The sequence below is a fragment of the Aptenodytes patagonicus genome, chromosome 2, assembly GCF_965638725.1.
Source record: "Aptenodytes patagonicus chromosome 2, bAptPat1.pri.cur, whole genome shotgun sequence".
Lineage (NCBI taxonomy): Eukaryota > Metazoa > Chordata > Aves > Sphenisciformes > Spheniscidae > Aptenodytes > Aptenodytes patagonicus.
In genome coordinates, this window is record NC_134950.1 from 160,551,715 (window position 1) to 160,572,336 (window position 20,622).

Consider the following 20,622-nt stretch of genomic DNA (forward strand, 5'->3'; position numbering starts at 1 on the left):
TCAAGTGGATGGTTTCATAGTTTTCCCTTATATTGTACCAATTCCCATTCCTGCCTGTGGATCTTTTACACAGTAATCAGGGAGTGAAAGAGTTTCTTAGAAAAATTTAAAATATTTATAAGCTACATACATCAGTAAGTATATGGTGATATACGTGCAACTTTTGAAATTTTTTTTTGCTTTGCAAGATGGACTGGGTGTTCAGTTGATAGGAATCCTTTGAACTTTATTTCTGAGAAGCGCGCCGGTTAAAATCACTTTCACATGAGTTGCCAGCCCATCTTAGTAATAAATCTCCAGGATATGTGCTACTAACGTGTGCCTAAGGGATGCCTAGGTAGCATTTCTTAATAGATTTCTGTGTATTTATCACCAGGTTTTTGTTTGCTTTTTTATCTTCTGGAATGAGTGTAATAACATCAGTGTTACATTTCCGTCCACCTGTTCCCACTGAAAAGAACCTCCTTACCACTGACATTGCTGAAGTGTCTTTCCATTGCCAGTTAATTATTAGGGTTGTTTTATGCAGTAATTCAGAACAACATGTGCTTGTTGTGATGAAAAATTAGCCTTTCATTAAAATCGACTTCCTGCTTTTTTTAGGCTATTGACAGTATTCATCAAGTGGGAGTCTACTGCTTAGCGCTCGTACCAGCAAACACGCTTCCCAAGACGCCGCTGGGAGGAATACACCTGTCAGAAACCAAACAGCTCTTCTTGGAAGGATCACTGCATCCTTGTAATGTGCTGATGTGTCCCCACACATGTGTAACAAACCTGCCTAAACCAAGGCAAAAGCAACCAGGTAAGATGAGTGAAGGCAAAGGGACCATGACTTAAAGGTGTGTGTTCATGGTACTGTATGGAGCAAAATCAAGTAACTGTTAATGCAGGTGAGAATCAGCTCGATCAGCTGTTCCTGTTAAATATATCAGGTGTGTTAAGGACATCATTGGTTTTGGCAGAAGCTAGAAGTACCTTCACAAAGAGTGCAAGGAAAAATGCTCCAAAAACCTAAGGTCAGTAAAGATGAAGACATTTTTATCACTCTAGAAGGCACTGCTGAGACCATACCTGGAGTTCCTTGTAAATTCCTGCTCAGTTATATTTAAAGAGGATGGACTGAGACCGAAACAGAGAAAGATAAAATCTTGGCTTATTTGAAGGCTGAGTCTGAAAAGTAGAAATAGAGAGGAAGAGGACACTAAATAAGTATTGGAAGAAGAGCAAATACTTAAAAACTGGTCATGAATAAATTAAACCCAAGAATGAGGATAAAGGTTTTTACCTGAGTAGGGAGGTTCTGGATTATTCTTACAGCAGGTATATTTGAGAGAAAACCCTAACTAGTTTTAAGATGGTTCTTCAGAAGTTCTGCCACACTTTATGAAGAATATTGGATGAAATGATACAGCAAAGCACTGACTCAAATGACTAAGAAAGCCCTTGGAGCCTGCTGTAGTCCAGTCACTGGTTATTCATGCCCAATGAACAAGAACCTTTTTAGCAAATTTTTTACTTTGAATCCAATTGCAGATTTTAGTACTCAGATTAATTTCAGGGATTTCTGGATCTGTAGCCTCAGGCTTAAGACCTGAATTCAGCTACGTTATACTAAGTGTTGGTTACTTTCCGCTCTGAAAACCAGCTTGAAAAACACTATGAAGTGTTTTTACCCTCTGGATCTCGAATATGGGGACTATCCATCATGAATTCAGTGCAAATTTGCCAAAACCATCAGAGTGTTTCTTTATTTAAAACCCTTGGACAAATGTTTCAGAAATCAAAACCATAATCTTAGTTTGCGGGTACTGGGACTGTCAGAGGCTAACAGTGACTTCCCCTAACTTAACAAAAGCAATGAAGCCTTTAACTGCAGTGCTCAATTTCGTATTTCCTTGTTGCTGCTTGTCGTGGTTTAACCTCAGTCGGCAACTGAGCACCACACAACCGCTCGCTCACTCCCCACCCCACCCCCCCGGTGGGACGGGGGAGAGAATCGGAAGAGTAAAAGTGAGAAAACTCATGGGTTGAGATAAAAACAGTTTAGTAATTGAAATGAAATAAAATAAAAATAATAATAATAATATACAAAGCAAGTGATGCACAATGCAATTGCTCATGACCCGCCAACCAATGCCCAGCCAGTCCCCAAGCAGCGGCCCCCCCGGCCAGCTTTTCCCAGTTTATGTACTGAGCATGACGTCACATGGTATGGAATGTCCCTTTGGCCAGTTGGGGTCAGCTGTCCTGGCTGTGCCCCCTCCCAGCTTCTTGTGCTCCTGTTCACTGGCAGAGTATGGGAAGCTGAAAAGTCCTTGACTAGTGTAAGCACTACTTAGCAACAACTAAAACATCGGTGTGTTACCAACATTATTCTCATACTAAATCCAAAACACAGCACTGTACCAGCTACTAGGAAGAAAATTAACGCTATCCCAACCGAAACCAGGACACTGCTTCGCAGAGTAATCACTGAATTATAGAATCATAGAATCATAGAATCATTAAGGTTGGAAAAGACGTCTAAGGTCATTGAGTCCAACCGTCAACCCAACACCACTATGCCCACTAAACCATGTCCCTAAGTGCCTCATCTACACGTCTTTTAAATACCTCCAGGGATGGTGACTCAACCACTTCCCTGGGCAGCCTGTTCCAATGTTTAACCACTCTTTCAGTAAAGAAATTTTTCCTCACGTCCAATCTAAACCTCCCCTGCCGCAACTTGAGGCCATTTCCTCTTGTCCTATCGCTAGGACGATATCGCTACTTGGGAGAAGAGACCGACCCCCACCTCGCTACAACCTCCTTTCAGGTAGTTGTAGAGGGCGACGAGGTCTCCCCTCAGCCTCCTTTTCTCCAGGCTAAACAACCCCAGTTCCCTCAGCCGCTCCTCATAAGACTTGTTCTCCAGACCCCTCACCAGCCTCGTTGCCCTTCTCTGGACACGCTCCAGCACCTCAACGTCCTTCTTGTAGTGAGGGGCCCAAAGCTGAACACAGTATTCGAGGTGTGGCCTCACCAGTGCCGAGTACAGGGGCACGATCACTTCTCTACTCCTGCTGGCCACACTATTGCTGATACAGGCCAGGATGCCATTGGCCTTCTTGGCCACCTGGGCACACTGCCGGCTCATGTTCAGCCGGCTGGCGACCAACACCCCCAGGTCCTTTTCCGCCAGGCAGCTTTCCAGCCACTCTTCCCCAAGCCTGTAGCGCTGCATGGGGTTGTTGTTGTGACCCAAGTGCAGGACCCGGCACTTGGCCTTGTTGAACCTCATACAGTTGGCCTGGGCCCATCGATCCAGCCTGTCCAGGTCCCTCTGCAGAGCCTTCCTACCCTCGAGCAGATCAACACTCCCGCCCAACTTGGTGTTGTCTGCAAACTTCCTGAGGGTGCACTCGATCCCCTCATCCAGATCATTGATAAAGGTATTGAACAAGACCGGCCCCAAAACTGAGCCCTGGGGAACACCGCTCATGACCAGCCGCCAACTGGATGTAACTCCATTCACCACAACTCTCTGGGCCTGGCCATTGAGCCAGTTTTTGACCCAGCGCAGAGTCCACCTGTCTAAGCCGTGAGCCGCCAGCTTCTCGAGGGGAATGCTGTGGGAGACAGTGTCAAAGGCCTTACTGAAGTCCAGGTAGACCACATCCACAGCCTTTCCCTCATCCACTAGGCGGGTCACCTGGTCATAGAAGGAGATCAGGTTGGTCAAGCAGGACCTGCCTCTCATGAATCTGTGCTGGCTGGGCTTGATCCCCTGGTTGTCCCGCTCATGCCTTGTGAGCGCCCTCAAGATGAACCGCTCCATCATCTTCCCTGGCACTGAGGTCAGGCTGACAGGCCTGTAGTTCCCCAGATCCTCCTTCCAGCCCTTCTTGTAGATGGGCGTCACATTGGCATGCCTCCAGTCGTCCGGGACCTCCCCCGTTAACCAGGACTGCTGATAAATGATGGAGAGTGGCTTGGCAAGCTCCTCCGCCAGCTCCCTCAGCACTCTCAGGTGGATCCCATCCGGCCCCATAGACTTGTGAGTGTCCAGGTGGTGTAGCAGGTCGTTAACTATTTCCTCTTGGATTATGGGGGGTTCATCCTGCTCGCTGTCCCTGTCTTCCAGCTCGGGGGGCCGAGTACCCTGAGGATAACTGGTCTTACTATTAAAGACTGAGGCAAAGAAGGCGTTAAATACCTCAGCCTTTTCCTCATCCTCGGTGACAATGTTCCCCCTCCGCATCCAATTAGGATCAGTGCAATGGAGAAACTTACAGATACATTATGTATACAGTATATATCACTATGGTAAAAGCAATGCTAGGAACACAGAAACCAAACTGATAGCATCACATTCTCCCATTTCACATAGTTGTTACATACCCAGAGGATATATTGCTTTCATCTTTTTAAAGCAGAGTAGTCTGTAAATTTTATTTATTGTACATTATCTGGTTACTTAGACATCTCATATTTTGACACTTACACCACATGCCATCACTGAGATGAAGCTTGGACATCATAGACTAGAAGTAAAGCCTGGTATCAATTGCAGTTAATCAGTAATCCACGCTGGAGAAGTAGAAAACAAATGGTAACATGAGCGTAAATGGTATCTGTGAGACAGGTATTTTTCCCTAATGGCAGCAACAAAACATCAGTGAAATCCACCTCATGGAGAAGTGTCAGCCTTGACATCTTCCTTTCTTCTAAAGTTAAATTATTTTTCTTCAGTCTCTATCTTGTGCTAAAGGGCTTGCGTATATTTTATCATATGCACCATCTGCCTTCCTAACCCTTGTCACTTCATGTCTATAGCATCACAGAATTGCTACTACAGATGCAGCTTAGCCCAGGGAACAGAAGAGAGAAATAGGAACATTGTCCCTGAAGGCTGGATACATCTCATCTGGTTTTAGGCAGTTGAATGGACATGCCTAAAGTAGGAGCTGAATTTTCCAGAGATTCCCCATATCGAGGCAGACAGGATGTGTCTCTGGCTGTAGAGAGCCCATGCTAAATGGGCTCCTCAGTTAGATATGTTTAGAGAGGATGAATCCAGGCCTGTATATCTTCCAGCGACTTCTGGTCCATCAACCAAAGTTTGTATCAACAGAGATGTGCTCAAGGTTTGGTGTTGTGGATAGCAATGAGGAAAATATCATGTAATGCAAAAGAAATAAAAATAATTTTCATCCACAACTGAAGGATTTCTATTGCACTTAGCACGTTTCTGATTTATTCTAGAAATTGGCCCTGCCTCTGTGATGGTGGGGAACTTGGTCTCTGGAAAAAGAATTGCACAAGCCAGTGGTAGAGATTTGGGGCAAATAGAAGATAATGACCAAGCCAGAAAGGTAAGCTAAACTTTTCTGATATGGCTTATATTTAGCTAGTTAGCATCAGGACACTTAGCAGTACTTACATAGTATTACTATTACTATTGCAGAATTTGCTGACTGCTTTTTCTAATTCACACTAAAATATTTCAGAACCCCCTTTACAGATAAATATAGAATAGACATGAGGGGGGATCACTGCATTTCATCTGTGTGGATTTTTTTTTTTATAAGTGTACATGGGACAATAAAACAGACATGGTGGAAAGTGTTAATGGGGCTTCTACCAGAAATCACCCTCTACTGTATCTTTTTTATTAGTTCAAGTGGAGTCCAGGGAATTTTGTTTGCATATATTGTCCTGACCTTATTTCTTGTTATTTTGATCCAGTAAAATTAACTTCAAATTCAGCTCTTTTGGGGGCTTATGTAATTAAATTAGTAAGTTCTAAGCTGGATAACTATTTATATATTTATAGTGAGAAAAAGAGAAGAAGCGAAAGAATTAAAATTGTGCTTAAATTCAGAGAGATCAGTAAGAACTGGTTTATTGCTTTGAAAGTATATGTAGTAATATATCATAATCCCAGCACTGGCTTCACTTCCAGAGAGACCGCTGCTACCGTGAAAAAGCACCTTGCTATAAATATGTATGGTGACAAGAGAATTAATTCATGTTTAGTGCTTCTGGGTATTGATGTAAAATGTAGCATATAAATAAGAAAGACATAGCTAAACTAGCAAAAATAGTTATCTGGTTTTTAAACCCAGAAAGTTATTTAGTGTCATGACTATCACTCTGCTTTATTTTAGTTCCTCTTCCTCTCAGAAGTGTTACAGTGGAGAGCTCAGACCACTCCTGACCATGTGCTTTACACTCTACTCAACTGCAGGGTAAGAAGCTCAGACCGTTACTCTGACAGGCTGCCGTATGGAAAATGGCACACTGGTATTTCAGCTGCACCTGCTCATGCTATGGCTGAACGCGACCTTTCTGTTTCTTTTCCCATTAATACTCAGCTGTTATATTTAATGTTCACTGAGGCAGAGAGGAAAAGAGAATAATCATTGCCAGTTGTCAAAATATAGATTGCTTTTGTATCAGACAGCGCGCCTTACACATTTCTCATTTCTTTTTCCACCACATACATGTTGTGGGTGAGCTGACTCTGCAAATCTATTTCAATACTGATTGTTCCTATACCGAAGAGTAGTATTTAATATTGTTCACCATCCTGATTTCCAATTTGAAAAGCACAGGCCTGGCAAAATCAAAGCATTTTCCCTAAATAAAACAATGATTGTTGGTTTTGAGACTGAACCATCTGGGGGAGGTGTGAGAATGGGGAAAGAAGTTGAAGAGAAGAAGAGGTATGTCCAGAATCCAACCAGGTCTGCAGAGGATCGCTAATAAATCTCTCTGCATAGCCTACATGAGGTGCCAGCCTGGCACAACGTTTCATTGCTTATCAAAAATGAATTAATGCATGTCACATAGTACAGAACTTGGCTTTACTAAGAGTGTGTGATTACAGACTTCCTAGATGATTGTAGATGGCAAACCAATAATTCCCAAGACCGCTGTAGAGAATGAAAGTCTGATTTCAAACCATCCCACCACAGTACATCTAGACACTTCTGTCAAAACTGGGAAACATATGTAGTGTGTGAGGGTCTCCAGGAGAGGAGGGGCCTGGAATAGTGCTATTCCCCTGGGCCACCTGGAGTAGCTGATGTTGTCTCAGCCCACATGGTCCCTACGCAACTTGGATGCATTCTTAAATCTCCAGTAATTTGTGAACCTCTGTGAAATGACCACTTACTGTATTTACAGGATATGCTTCCTCAGCCCATATTACAGTGCTGGTACCAAAGTTCAGTTTGAGGCTACCAATAAGTCATTAAATGACCTTTTTTAAATTCAGATTAATAGCTAATATTATGTCAACATGTGCAACGACAGATAATAGTGAAGTAGTAATGTAGTTGTCTGTGGCAAAGTAGAAAACTTGAGAGGCAGTGCTGTTCAGAGATTCAATATTACGCCATTAAAATAGTGCATTGTTTGGTCCTGTAAGTTAGGAGCAAAGATGCTGTGAGAAAGAGACAGTGATGTCCACACAGGCTGTTGCTTTTGAGCTTCAGATAAAGCCAGACTTCCCGTGCTGGCAGAAGGGTTCAAACAGTGGGAGGGAAGGACACAATGTGGAAAACAAGGATTAACGAAATAATTTATCATTCCATAGAAGTGAAAAATAGTTGAATTTTGAAATTCAGTTTCTCTGGTCCTTTAATACTCTCAGTGTGGAGTATCTTATCATATGAAATTTGTTTGAGAAATACAATGCTTTATGGAAAGATTTAAAGTTTTATGGAAAGGAGTGACAGGTTTGGTGGGTTTTAGCCTAGGCAAGTTTTAATGCCCATCTTAAATTTTAGTTCTGGTTTGTAACTTTTCCCTTTTTGTCTTCCTTGCACATTGTCTGTACACTTTGTTCTAAAACATCCAGGCATCTTGCAGTGGATGACTAATAGAAATCCACTGAGATTAGTGTTTTCCTGTAACCCAAGATTTTTGAGAATTTGGAATATTTCAAAATTAGCACAGTGCATTGTTTTTAGTGTGTGTCATGAAGGATTGCAACACCTTTACATTGCAGGACACCTCGTATAAAAGACCCGAAGGGAATAGTTGCCTCGTGCTTGCCAATGATTCTTGTCCAACAACAGGATTCTCCTTCCCTGCACTTCATATAAACACTGTCTTTTCACTGGTTCACGTGCAGCAAGTGCCAGAAGTCTTAAATATTAACAAGTTTTGCACAAATTTACATGATTTGCAGCAATTCCCTTTCTGTGTCAGTGGGGCCTGTGCTTCTGATGTATGTGGGGTATTCTCCCCATGACTATCCAAACAGGCAATTTCTTGAAAGAATGAACAAAGAGTTTAAGCACATTCCACCTGGCAGGTCTACAGTGACAAGGACACCCAGACCTCGGGTCACTTTGGCCACATTTAGGGCTGGACAGATGGAAGCCACCTCTAGTCCAGCATCTATATAGTTGCATATGTCTTTAGAGGAAGCTTTCTTAGTGAAATGATCTCCGCATTGTTCAGAAGACTGATTAAAATTACCTGAAGTGCATTTCAGTAAGTGTGGTCGCTGAAGATTGTGAAGAGGAATGCTAAGCCCTGACTTTGCCCTTTTTATTTTCAGTTAGGTTTGTCCTCTTTGTTGACAGTGTTTGAGTTTGTATATAGTTCGTTATAAAGTTTGTAAATGTCAAGTGATGCCTGGTAACATGCCACTACTTCCAGTGCTAGACCTTTATCAAACTGCTCTCTCCTCTCTGATGCTTGTGGTCAATAAATAACTGCAGTGGTGTGTGGGATGGTGATGGTGGATAGAAACCAGCAATCAAGCCAAATGCTTATTATTTCTTGCCTTGTTAAAATAGAGTGTAAAGAATATTTATTTAAAACAGAAGACCCTATTGCTCCCTCTCTCAATAAGGACAGTGATATACAATATTTTTGATTGCGTTTCATTGCAATTTTGATACATTGTTCTTTTTAAGTGTAGGTATTTTCCTACCTTTTTTTCCCCAATTTCTTCAGCTTCTCTGTTTTTAAGTGAACTTAGTGCTTGTGATAGGTGCCAGGTATATCATAGCAGTATTGGAGACTGAAATCCTCTTTTTCCATAGAACAGGTACACAGGCAGAGAGGTGCAGCCCTTCCTGTACTGCCCTGTCCCTTTATCTCAGCCCAGACCTGGCCAGACCAGCTCTAGGCACAGTCAGTCTGTCCTGCATGTTCACTTTTAGACTTCTATTCTGACATGTCAACTGTGATAGCGAATTTTGTGATACGGATGTATTTATTTCTCTAAAAGTACATTTGTGTGTGTGCATGTATACACACACATACATATTTTTAGGGAACGCAAGGACTGTAACACTCATCCAATTTAAAACACTGTAGCACTATTTGAATTGCCAAACTCTGTAGCATATTGTCACTTCCCCTTTTCTTTTCATGCTGACCAGAGTTACTCAAATTCAACAAATGCCTTTCTTTTCTATTTCATTTACATGCATGCGCTTAGCTTTTGTTCCAGACCAATTCTTTTCCCCATCACAGAGTATTGTTTTCTCCTGTGTCTTTTATTTCTTGTCTGTTAAAGTATTTCTGCTGTGCCATTTGGCTTCCTTCCAGCATACAGACAACAAAGTGCAATTTTCAGGATTGCTCTCCACAGATTCCCCAGATTGCTGCGGAGACCATAAAGGCACTTTCCTGGCTGTCACAGGAATGCTGCCTGTATAGCAAGGGAAGGAGTACAGGTTACATGGGCAGGATATTAGCGTACTACTGTACTCCGTTGGTTAGAGAGAAAACACTGTTGAGGGCAGAAGGTACAGAGAGAGGAATGGAGAACGTTCTTCTGCTTGACAAATACCTTTTTTCTTTCCAACTACAGTTTGGCATAAGGCTGAAGATTTCCGTATTTCGGTTGATTGCATGACATATTGTGGCTGTACCTCATCCAGTAACTTCTAAGGTGCCGAGGAAAATAGTTTCAGCACATTGCATTATCTTCTGTGACATTTATCTTTCTTCCTGTGCAGGGAACAATAGCCAACTCGCTAACATGTGTCCAGCTACATAAACGAGCTGAGAAGATAGCTGTCATGTTGATGGAAAGGGGACATTTACAAGATGGAGACCATGTGGCTTTGGTTTACCCACCAGGTAAAGAACTGCCATGTTCAGTACCTTAGTAGTCCCAAAAGTTTATCAAGATCCTTTAGGACAGTGCTACATTGGTGGTGTTACCAACCTGTAAACCATGTTAATTGGCAAAACACTAAATATTTGCTTTATGTACATTTCTTTGAACTTAGTCGAACATATTTAAAAGAATTTCTCTTTGCATATGCACATAGATATTATTTCTTTGGGTTCAGATTAAGATTAACCTGTGTTTTTAAACCTGTCTTTTATAAGCAGTCAAATTTAATTACTGCTTTTCTTTTCATTTGCTGGAAACATACTATTTTATGAGCACACAGTTCTGCTAAAATATTCCATCTGCTGAGTGTTCTTAGATTTACCTGTTGAATTCCCTCTTGGAAGTGCTGCGTTTCATGAGGGTAAAGCAGCAATACCTAGGAAGTGATCCATGTTTTTTTAGAGTAGAAATATGATGAATAAATGGCAGATGATTGAGAAATACGAAATTATAATCACTATTTTCTCTGTACGTCTTTAACCTAGACAGCTCTCTGTGGCTTGGATTTTCATCCTTTGACATAAGGGCTTTTAAGCTTGTGTTAAGCGGTACCATGCTTGACATCTGCTTGAAATTATTTCTGATCTAGTGCTGCTCTTTTTGTCTTTAGCATTTTTTGTGTGTTGGTGAAATAAACAGTCTGATTTAAGGTCTGTATTGTGATATTTGGTTTGTAAGGGCTGCAAGATGCTGGTTAAATCTTTATAGGAGTAATTTCTCAATGATTAATACGAGAAAACCTTTTCCACAAAAGACGACTAGTATTTTAAACTTAAGTTTCTATTTTCTGTATTTCACTTGCCAAGAATAAAGCATTTTATTGAAGGAACAATAACCTATCAGTACTCCAGATCCTTTTCCACTGAAAGAATAAAACAGCCCCCATTGTCGTCTTATCATGGCCTGTGTACAGCACCAAGGAGCTCTCCAACAACAGTATTCACGGGATCTTTGTGCTGTTGCCTGTTCAGCCTCCTTAGATAGCCTGAAGCGTGCTGTCCACAGTCTGTCACCTGCAGTCAATGTTTATATAGAACAACACCTATTTTTATGTTAGAAGTAGGATTTCAAGATCATTACTCCCTTTTTTACTGTAAAATTTCAGGTAGGCAAGTCAAAGCTGCATATCTGAGGTTAAAAATGGCATGAGAAAGACAGCATTTAATGAAACCTCCAGATGTTTTTTCTGCAGTTGATAGGAACAGGCATTGTCCTACTTCATCCTTTTGCTGGGGCATCCCTCTTCTTGTAGACTCTCATTTGTCTATAAATGTAAATTTAGGAAGATAATTAATCTGTAGAAATCAGTCTTTTTAACAGGTTACTTCCTGATCATAAAAGTGGAGTTCACCTAAATGATGATATCTGGCTGCAGCTTTGTGTGTCACCTTTGGTTTGTCATGCTCAGAAGAACAGTACAATTGAAAGGAATCAGTGAAGCTGAACAAATACTGACAAGGGGCTGAAAAAGAAGTCTGTTAAAGGGCTTAGTCGTTCATTTAACCTTCTGAGTTGAGTTCCAAGTAATATTTATGCTGACATAGGTGTCTGTGATTAAATTATTTGATTTTCAGGGGAGGATTTTTGTTTTGTTCTTCATGCAGGAATAGACCTGATTGCCGCATTTTACGGATGCCTGTATGCAGGCTGTGTGCCAATAACAGTTCGACCTCCACATCCCCAGAACATAGCTACCACGTTACCTACAGTGAAGATGATTGTGGAGGTGAGCAGACACCTGAAAGTGCACAAGTAGATTAAATGGGCAGTGGATTTGCGTAGTCTTTAGGAACGGTAACTTAAGTGAGTGTGGTGTAGGTTGAAGAGTTGTATTCCTTCCAAAGATTCAGGACTTCACTGTTTTGCAGGGTCAACACTGCTTGACAGCACACAACCTTCTGAGTTCCACTGTTGCATTTTGTCGCAGTTCTGCTACTCCTTTCAGGAAATAAATATATTTGAAGTGCTTTCTTGTATTTAGCTATATGCCAAGAATGGTAGGATTCCTTACCTGGCAACGCTGTGCTGACTATTGAGAAAAATCCCAATGGAAAACTTAGCTTGACCTGATGGTGATTTGTGCTCAGCTCTGTACATCTAACTGTTTTGCAGTTTGAAGCAATTTCAAAGTTCTGTTGTGAAGATGTTGGTCGGTATTTTGTTTCATTCAGAGAAGTGTTACTCAGACTTTTTCATTCAATGCTTTCTTTTGGTATTTTGGCTTTATCTAATAATGTTTAGTCTTTGTTGCATATAAATAACCTCATTGTGCTTGTTACTGAGGGAAATAAAATGGTTGCAAAGAGATGGCCTTTTACATCTGGCAGTTTCTGATCTATTGAATGGAATTCTGAGTCTCTGAAAAAACAAGTTGAAACAAGTGTGATTTTAACATTTCTAATTAATGTTGATATTTTCAAGTAGTAAGTACTAGAGATGATAGTTATAATTTGTGGCTTTCCTTATGGCATCAGATGCCACGAAGTAGCAGTAGAGGTATGAGAAATTGTCCTAATGTCTTCAGGGTTCTCATTATTTAATATTTTGGCACTCACAGTTTTTAAACATCAGTGGTTAAAATTATAGAAGTGATGTAAAATGTGTTATTTTGTTTTTCCTTTGATGTTTAATAGCCAAACTAGATCTGTTTGGTTTCACGATGAAAAACTAGGACAGGTCTAAGCTGACTTGTAATTGTCATCCCTTCAATAGACTAACTTTAAATAAAATGTTGAAATTTATTAGCCATATTAATGCCAGTTTGACTTAAAAGCCTCTCAGCTCTGTTTTACCCAAGATACTCTTTCATTTTGGAGAGGGATGACCTTATAGAAATTAAAATATTGAGGCTGTTCCTTCATTGCCAGTGCAATCATATAAATTTCCTGGTGTGATGGGGTCAAAGCCTTCTCTGACATGCTATATGTCTACATAACACCTTTTGAAGTCAGTAAGAATGACTTCTGAGCAAAATTTGGCCTACATAATTGTGTTTTGGTGATGAACTCGTAGTAGTTCTCAGTAACTGAACATTATTGAGCCCCATCTCAAGCAGTTGCTAACATGTAGCTAAGATGTCTTCTTTCTCCTTCCCACCGTCCCTACGTGTTTACCTCCAACTTACTATTCTCCAGGCATGGACATTCTGTATTTTAATAAACCTCCTGATCTTCCAGATAATATAATTCCTGAGAGGGCTAGTAACCACTAACTCTTGAAATTCCTTTTTTTTATGGCTCCACTGTGTCCCAAATTAAGATTTTCATGGATTAAGATTAGCTATGTAAGAATTACCTTGCCTTGCCATGACAGTGACATGATTGGATTGAGGCATACTGCAGTGGCTTCATTTGTCTTCACTTTTAGCCTGAAATGTTTAGATTTTCCATACAGGGAAATCATCGGGTTAGAGGAAGTAAGTAGAGCTTGGGTCAGTGCTTTCTATGCTCCTAATTTCCTCATGTGCTCTATAAAGTTGACCTATAAAATCGACCTCCATGAGATTACTGTCAACAGAAGCTGATCTTTTCTGCTCAGTGGTAAAATTTAGTGTACATGTGGTTACTGATTTCCTTAGGTTGAACATTGGAAATTCAGTGTGCAATGAAATGTCTCAGATTCCTTAAAGAAAAAAATGCTCTTAGCAATATTTGCACGGATTCTCAAAGTTCGAGGAAAAGAAGAATGATGCTGTCTTTTCAGTTTTTCCTCTGTACTGTCTTCAGTGATTAACAGTGTTCATATTTATGTTTGTCTGAATATTTCCTTAAATATATTAATTTTTATAATCAGTAAGAAATATTCTTGTAGTTGCTACTTATGTATTTTTAAAAATAGCAAATCTAAAAGGAGAATACCTTCAGCATGTGTAATCTAAAATTCAGTGCAGATGGTATTTGCAGTAAACTCACCATTTCATTTCTTAGGGCCACCTGCACAATTTTTGGTCTAGAGCTATTTTGCTGATATCAGAAGAGTTCCCAGTGGTTTATTACTAGCACAGGAATCAGAAATATATGGCTAACATAAAATTGACTTAAGATAGTAAAATTACTCATATAAATGTCAGGCTAGGTTTTAGTTTATGTGAAAATATTGTTTATAAATCATGATATATTACCATCACATAGGAAATGTTTTGGTCACAGTCTTCTGTACTGGCATTCTGGGTTGATAACGGATATAATGTGTTGAAAAAGTCACATTCTCACTATTAAGGTGCCTTTAGTTTCATTACAACACTCTTTTCAAAGTGCAATTTTCATGTGATTTGTAAAATTCACATGACTTTGTGTGCTTTGTGAGCTGCATTTTTTGTGCATCTTTCTACCTCCTAATTGGAAAACATGAGACTAATGTCTCCTGTTCTGGCAGAAAATAAATCATGGTCTTGCTCATTTTCATGGGAGAATTAATCAGTATCCTATTGCATTATTATTTATTTCTTAAATTCCTAGGTGAGCCGCTCTGCCTGCTTAATGACTACACAATTAATATGTAAATTGTTACGGTCACGAGAGGCGGCAGCAGCAGTGGATGTCAGAACGTGGCCTCCGGTACTAGATACAGGTGAGTACTACGGCTAGGGGACATCTGTGTCTTCTTTTGTCATTGTTTTTGTCAAGCGCTCAGAGGTCTATCTGTCATGGGAGTAAGATACACACATTTTCTTTCTCTTAGACGATTTGCCAAAGAAGCGGCCTGCACAGATCTACAAACCTTCTAACCCTGAAACGCTTGCTTACCTTGACTTCAGTGTCTCCACAACTGGCATGCTAGCAGGGGTAAAGGTAGGGACTTCTTGTTAAAGCTGGCATTCCTGCTGTCACGCCTGGCTGGCAGGTGGTACATTGCTCCTGATTTGTAACTCCTCTTGATTTTTGGTAATAGAAATTGAGTTGCTTCCTCTCTTGCAGTCATTATTTGATTCCATTAACATGAAATTAGTTCTTCTATACTCACTACGGTACTGTGTGTGGTGAGTTGAGCCCCACTCCTCCTCCTCAGACTAAAAATTTAATTCTGATACCCCTGCGGACAGCCCAGTAGCTTGTCTGCCTGAAGCATTCCTCAACTGCCTCATCTATTCTTTCCTTTTTATGAAGGAAATGAGACCCAGTCATCCCTTTTCTACTTGTTCGAGTGCTCATTCACCGTTTGCTCTTTATTGCAACTCAACTGCTGGCCACTGGTTTTCAATATTCTCTTCTTCATGCTATTAAGGGAACTGCCGATGTCTCTGGTATATTCACCTGGTACAATAGTAGAGTAATCAGCAAAAAAAATTAATTGATGGATTTCTTTGATAAACTTAGGCATCTTGAGCTCTTTAAATCTCTATTCTGGCATTTTCTCTAACTTTGTAGCCACAATTTATCAAGGCTGTCTTTTCTAGCTGCTAACATACATATTATTCCAATGTTGGTTTCACCAACATGCAGGCAGAGGTAAAATCACTCTCTTACTCTTACCTGTTACTTCCTTACTCCTATCTGTTGCATATCCAAGGATTATGATTACTTCAGCAATTTTTGCTGACATATCACACTTATAGCTTGTATTGAATTCCTCATAATCTTTGGCATCATGCGTCTATTTTCAGAAGCTGTCAGCATACTTTATAAACAAAGAAAGCATCTTTTTCCCAGTTTTCAGATGGAGAATTTGAAGCACAGAGCAGTGAAGTGACCAGCCCAAGGTTGACTGATGGTTAAATGGTTGAGCTGGCTGAAGGTCACATATCAGACACTCCTGAAAGATGCATTTCATCTAGTTTTAAATAGCTACAATGCCTACAGATGCAGACTAGTCATTGGGCTTCTCAATAATCAACAGAGAGAAGCAGGGATTTTTAGGGTGTAATTTATCTGACTTATCTGAAACATTATTTTTGAATGGGGTGAATGTCACATAAGTCTTCATTTCTTCTAAAGGGAGCCTTAAATGATTGTTTCAGATGCAGTCATCCATATTAAAACAGGTCTGAATTCCACCTTATCAGACTTGCAGAAATTACTACTAACTATGCAAAGTCAGTATTTGGAGAGCTTCAAAGATAGTCAAAGGCAGGGTAAGTGGAAGAACCTTTTCTTAATATAGCTAAAGGGAAATCCAGATAAATCTCTCAAGGAATTCTTGATTAGCTTCTCATACCTGGGTCACAAAGCTTCCAGGTCACTGACTCAGCAGGTTTATGTAAACAATTACCATCTACTAGATCGTCACTAGTGATTAATTAATTATAAAAGGATCATAAGAGGCCACAAGGCTTATATTCATAATGCAGTGGTGCTAAATTAAAAAAATGGCTAAACAATTTATGTGGCTTCTGAAAAGTTGATAAATGTTTTGTAATCACTTTGGAAGTAGTAGATTCCACTTATGTTTACTCTCAACTTTTTCACTAGCTTGCACCCAGTATGGTGTAAAAATTCACAGAACGACACCAGTTCTGGCCCTACAGAGTTCGGTTTAATCCTGTGTGAAAAGGTGGTCTTGATTCAGCTAGAGTAGAATTAATCTCTGCAAACTGCAGATGATCACCGTGGGGACACCTGTTTTGAGCTGGCCTTTTTGCATCACTTGGAACATGTCCAGCCTCAGTTATGGCTCTCATTGGTAATGGAGAAGAAGTCACTTCTGGAGCTTTGTTCCCCTGTTTACCTTAAGATAAAATAAATTTTATGTTCCAAGTGCCTGTTCCCCTCCACTGACTCTAACAATATATAAGGCAACTAGCTCAGTATGTGGCAGGGTTCAAAGGTTAGATGAGTTAAATCCTATCCAGGCCATCTTTCCAACATGGGTATCTTTCTTGTTATTAACAGAGAGGGCAAAGCTGAAAAGATATAATTCTGTTCCTGCTCTAGTTAGAATTTCTAAGCCAGGATGGGTGAGTGTGGGAAACTTCCTAACACTAGAAAAAAAAATCAGAAAAATTTCCTTTTGATCGGGTTTTTTGTTTCTACTTTCTGCTTGTTTTACCTCTGAGAGCTTTCTTACCAAGATTTTTAAGAGCCTGTTTCTCAATTAGGAGCTGGATAACATGAAGACATTTTACAGAACCGTTACTAAGTTTATTGGGGATCTTTATCACCGAATGATTAGGTCCTTAGTACCATTTTGCATGCAAAATCCTCTTCAATTTAAAAAATGCATTGGCATTTTTTATTTATTGTATTAAGAAATATGTACTTAGAAGTATGTTACTGATGATCAACAAAATACTTCAAATTACATTCGGATCCTGCAGTCATTCATTCCTTTGTTCCTCCAGAAAGTTTAGCTTGTTATCATTAGCTTTGCATACAGCTTGGAGCACATCTTTAAACCACTCACAGCTTTCTCCCTAAATCACTTCAAACTTATCATTCATTCTGTCTCCCCTCCCCTTTCACGGTTATTTGGATGCCCTCTTGAAGGAAAATTATGTTTTCTTAGATATAAATTACATGTGTGTTTACACTGAGAAGAAAGTCAATATTTACTTGTTTTCTTTATCCTGTAACTGATTTAAGCACTTGGCGCATTTTGGGAATGAGCCTTCTGAATGACATAGTTCATCATTTTAATTACTTTGCTGTTGTCTTTCAGATGTCTCATGCAGCCACTAGTGCCTTTTGTCGTTCTATTAAGCTGCAGTGTGAGCTTTATCCCTCCAGAGAAGTTGCTATCTGCTTGGACCCCTACTGCGGACTTGGGTTTGTCCTCTGGTGCCTCTGCAGGTGAGGTTTCTCCTCAACCTTTTAAAATACCATTTCTGTTGTACTATAACACAACAAACCGGATGATGTGAGTGATAAAAGGATGGGAAGAACATACAAAACCTCTGGGACTGACATAGGCAATTGGAATTGGTGGAAGCTATATTGAGGGTGCTGTACGGAGAATACGCTTTGTTTGAGCTGGGCATGGCCATAGGTATTTAGACTTATGAGTGCAGAACATCAACAGGCTGCTCCTTGAGTCCCAACTGTTTTACTGCTGTCTCTGCAGAGTCTGGCTAGTTTTATTTGATGAAGGCAGCGCTCTACCAATATTACCTTAAGGAAGTGGTTTCCTGGTATCTTCTTTTTCATTCTCTAATCTGAAAGCATGAGTAGATATCAGGGGCTTCCTCATTTGTGGGACTTACGGCTGTGATTTTTGCAGAGACATGGAAGGATACTTCTATGGCAGTAGCAAAGCTATCAGAAAAAAACATTTCTAGTGAAATGTGAATCGGCTTTTTTTGTTAATAAGAAGTTTAGAAATTTAACAATTCTGTCAATCTCTATACTCAGGGAAGTTGCAGTTCAGCACTGAAAGCAGTTCCATCGATTTTTTTCTTTCTTTTTTATTTTTTTTAAGTTAGCTGGGTTGATGCAGAGGCAAAGGGGAAGAGCTATGGGAGTGTTAATGGAGCACATTTTTATGAAGACATCTTAGAGTCACAGTAGTCCGACATCTTTGCTCCCTACATAGAAAGTTCTTCGGTGTTAGCAGTACTGCTATTTTTAGTTACTAAAATGAAGATAACCCAGGGCAATAAAAATATTCTGGATAAACTTTTTACCAATTTACTAAATACCTGAAGAAGGCTTTATTTGATAACACCTGCAGCAATTTGTTTTCAGCAAGTATTGTTTATTTAAAAGTAGGCTATTGGCCTGTCTTGTTGCCCTTTTAAAATATTGGCTATTAAATATTAAATGGGCCAAAGATTAATGGTATTATCTTATTCATTCTTGATCAGTCTTTCTTGATTTAAACTATACTTGCCCTAATACTAGTTCAGATTTTACGTAAGGATTAGAGATTTCTTGGTTTTGAAAAATCTTTTTTTTTCAACGACTTATTTCCCCAACACAAAAATAAAAATATTGAGGCTGCAAAAAAACTCAAAAAACCTTTCAGAAATTTTGAGATTTTAATTAAATCACTCTGTTTAAGTTAAATTTTTAAAATGTTGATTTTTTTAAGTCAGTTGGATATTTCTTACATGGACTTATGTGTTTCAGCATGCCCTGATGTCAACGCTGTTAGGCCTTCGCTCTGCTGGGGGCTAAGCCAAATCTGCCATGATGCATTCAGTGAGACCAGGGAAGGACTGTAGAGCACCATAGGAGAGTTCAGCTAAGGAGTGTGTTATTGTATGGGATAATGTTGGGACACAGAGCATCCAAGAATAACTTCTATGCAACATCATGGTAGAGCTGTAAAATACAGATAGATGTTGATCTGTCCAAAACCCAAGTAATTTGTGGTGCCCATGAATCTCCTGAATACAGAAATTTTTGTTTCTTACAGCACCATATTTGCAACAAATAAGCATTTACTGCCCTTAGGTCCTTCCCAATACTGATAGTATTCAGCCTTTTAGGAGGAGAAGATTGTTTATGACTGGCAAGTGAATAAGGCAGCAAGCCTTTGGGAGAAAGCAATCAAGGTGTGCGCCCCTCCGTAGCTTATAGAAGGAATAGAAAATTTTATACCATTTTCAAAGAAGAGAAAGGAAATGAGAGACTTGAAGGAACTGAGATCAAGCCAGCAACACACTAATCTTATGAACCATCGTGTCAATCTTTTCTTTGTCACTGATCTCCTGTTCCTATAAAACCAGAAAAGTTGCAGGCTGCTTGAATTGCGACTGTCATTTAGGGAAAGCTGACATCAGATACAGCTTCATTACTTCCACTTACAAACTTAATTTCAGTTTCATTACTATTTTAGAATGAGTATTATTTAATGTGATAGCAAAAAATACATTATGGAGGTTATTAGACTCTTACTCTTCATAATTTAAAACTTTGCAACTTTGCATTTTACTCTTTGTAGTTTAGCATACCCAAATCCTCCCCAACATTGTACAGCCCAGATTTCTACCTCAGAGGATTCTACTGTAAAGTTATGATTGTCTGTCACCACTCCCATTAACTAAATTAATACTTCTAATGGCATATGGAAATGAAGTTAGATCTTCAATTTTTGATCAGCTAGGGGGTTTTGAGAGTTAAATAGGAACTCTTCCTTTTAGGAGCCCAGCAGGAAGAGAAAGCAGCCTCCTGTGCTGGGTGTGGTTAAAATCACAAGTACATTTTAATCCCTTTATTAACTAGACCAAAAGAGGCATTGACTGAGGAATGAAAGAAAAACTAACCTTTTATCCCCGTTGTAGGTGCTTAGACGTTGTGCTGGCCTGCTCCACTGCGGTGCCCCAGAATGCCCCATTCTGTGAGGTCAAAGCTACTTAGGAAAGCTGCTGGAGCATGGAGCCAGCCCTTTGGTAAGTTTGGAATATATTGCATAGTTTTGCAAAGTTCTTATTTTTAAAAAATTTATTATTTTATGGCCTAAAGGGTATAAAATAATAAAGAAAAGAAACCTTGCAAAGCAGAGCAATACATTTTAAAAAAAAAAGGGATTTACCACGTTCCCTCTAAACTGGCTGCATGCTCCAGCAGGGTTTCCTTGGAACCTTTGTCATTGAACAGCACATCATGGGTGTG

The 20,622-nt window shown here is 39.8% G+C and overlaps 1 protein-coding gene across 6 annotated transcripts in view; it reads left to right on the forward strand.

Moving 5' to 3' along the window:
- DIP2C (disco interacting protein 2 homolog C) overlaps window positions 1-20,622 on the forward strand; it is a 333,508-nt gene that overhangs the window by 265,094 nt on the left and 47,792 nt on the right. For all 6 annotated transcript variants that reach the window (XM_076331894.1, XM_076331896.1, XM_076331898.1 and 3 more), the window contains 8 exons: window positions 604-805; window positions 5,248-5,357; window positions 6,153-6,233; window positions 9,972-10,095; window positions 11,740-11,861; window positions 14,593-14,704; window positions 14,816-14,925; window positions 17,729-17,859. In XM_076331894.1, coding sequence (XP_076188009.1) covers window positions 604-805; window positions 5,248-5,357; window positions 6,153-6,233; window positions 9,972-10,095; window positions 11,740-11,861; window positions 14,593-14,704; window positions 14,816-14,925; window positions 17,729-17,859 — 992 coding nt within the window. The remainder of the gene's footprint in view (window positions 1-603; window positions 806-5,247; window positions 5,358-6,152; window positions 6,234-9,971; window positions 10,096-11,739; window positions 11,862-14,592; window positions 14,705-14,815; window positions 14,926-17,728; window positions 17,860-20,622) is intronic.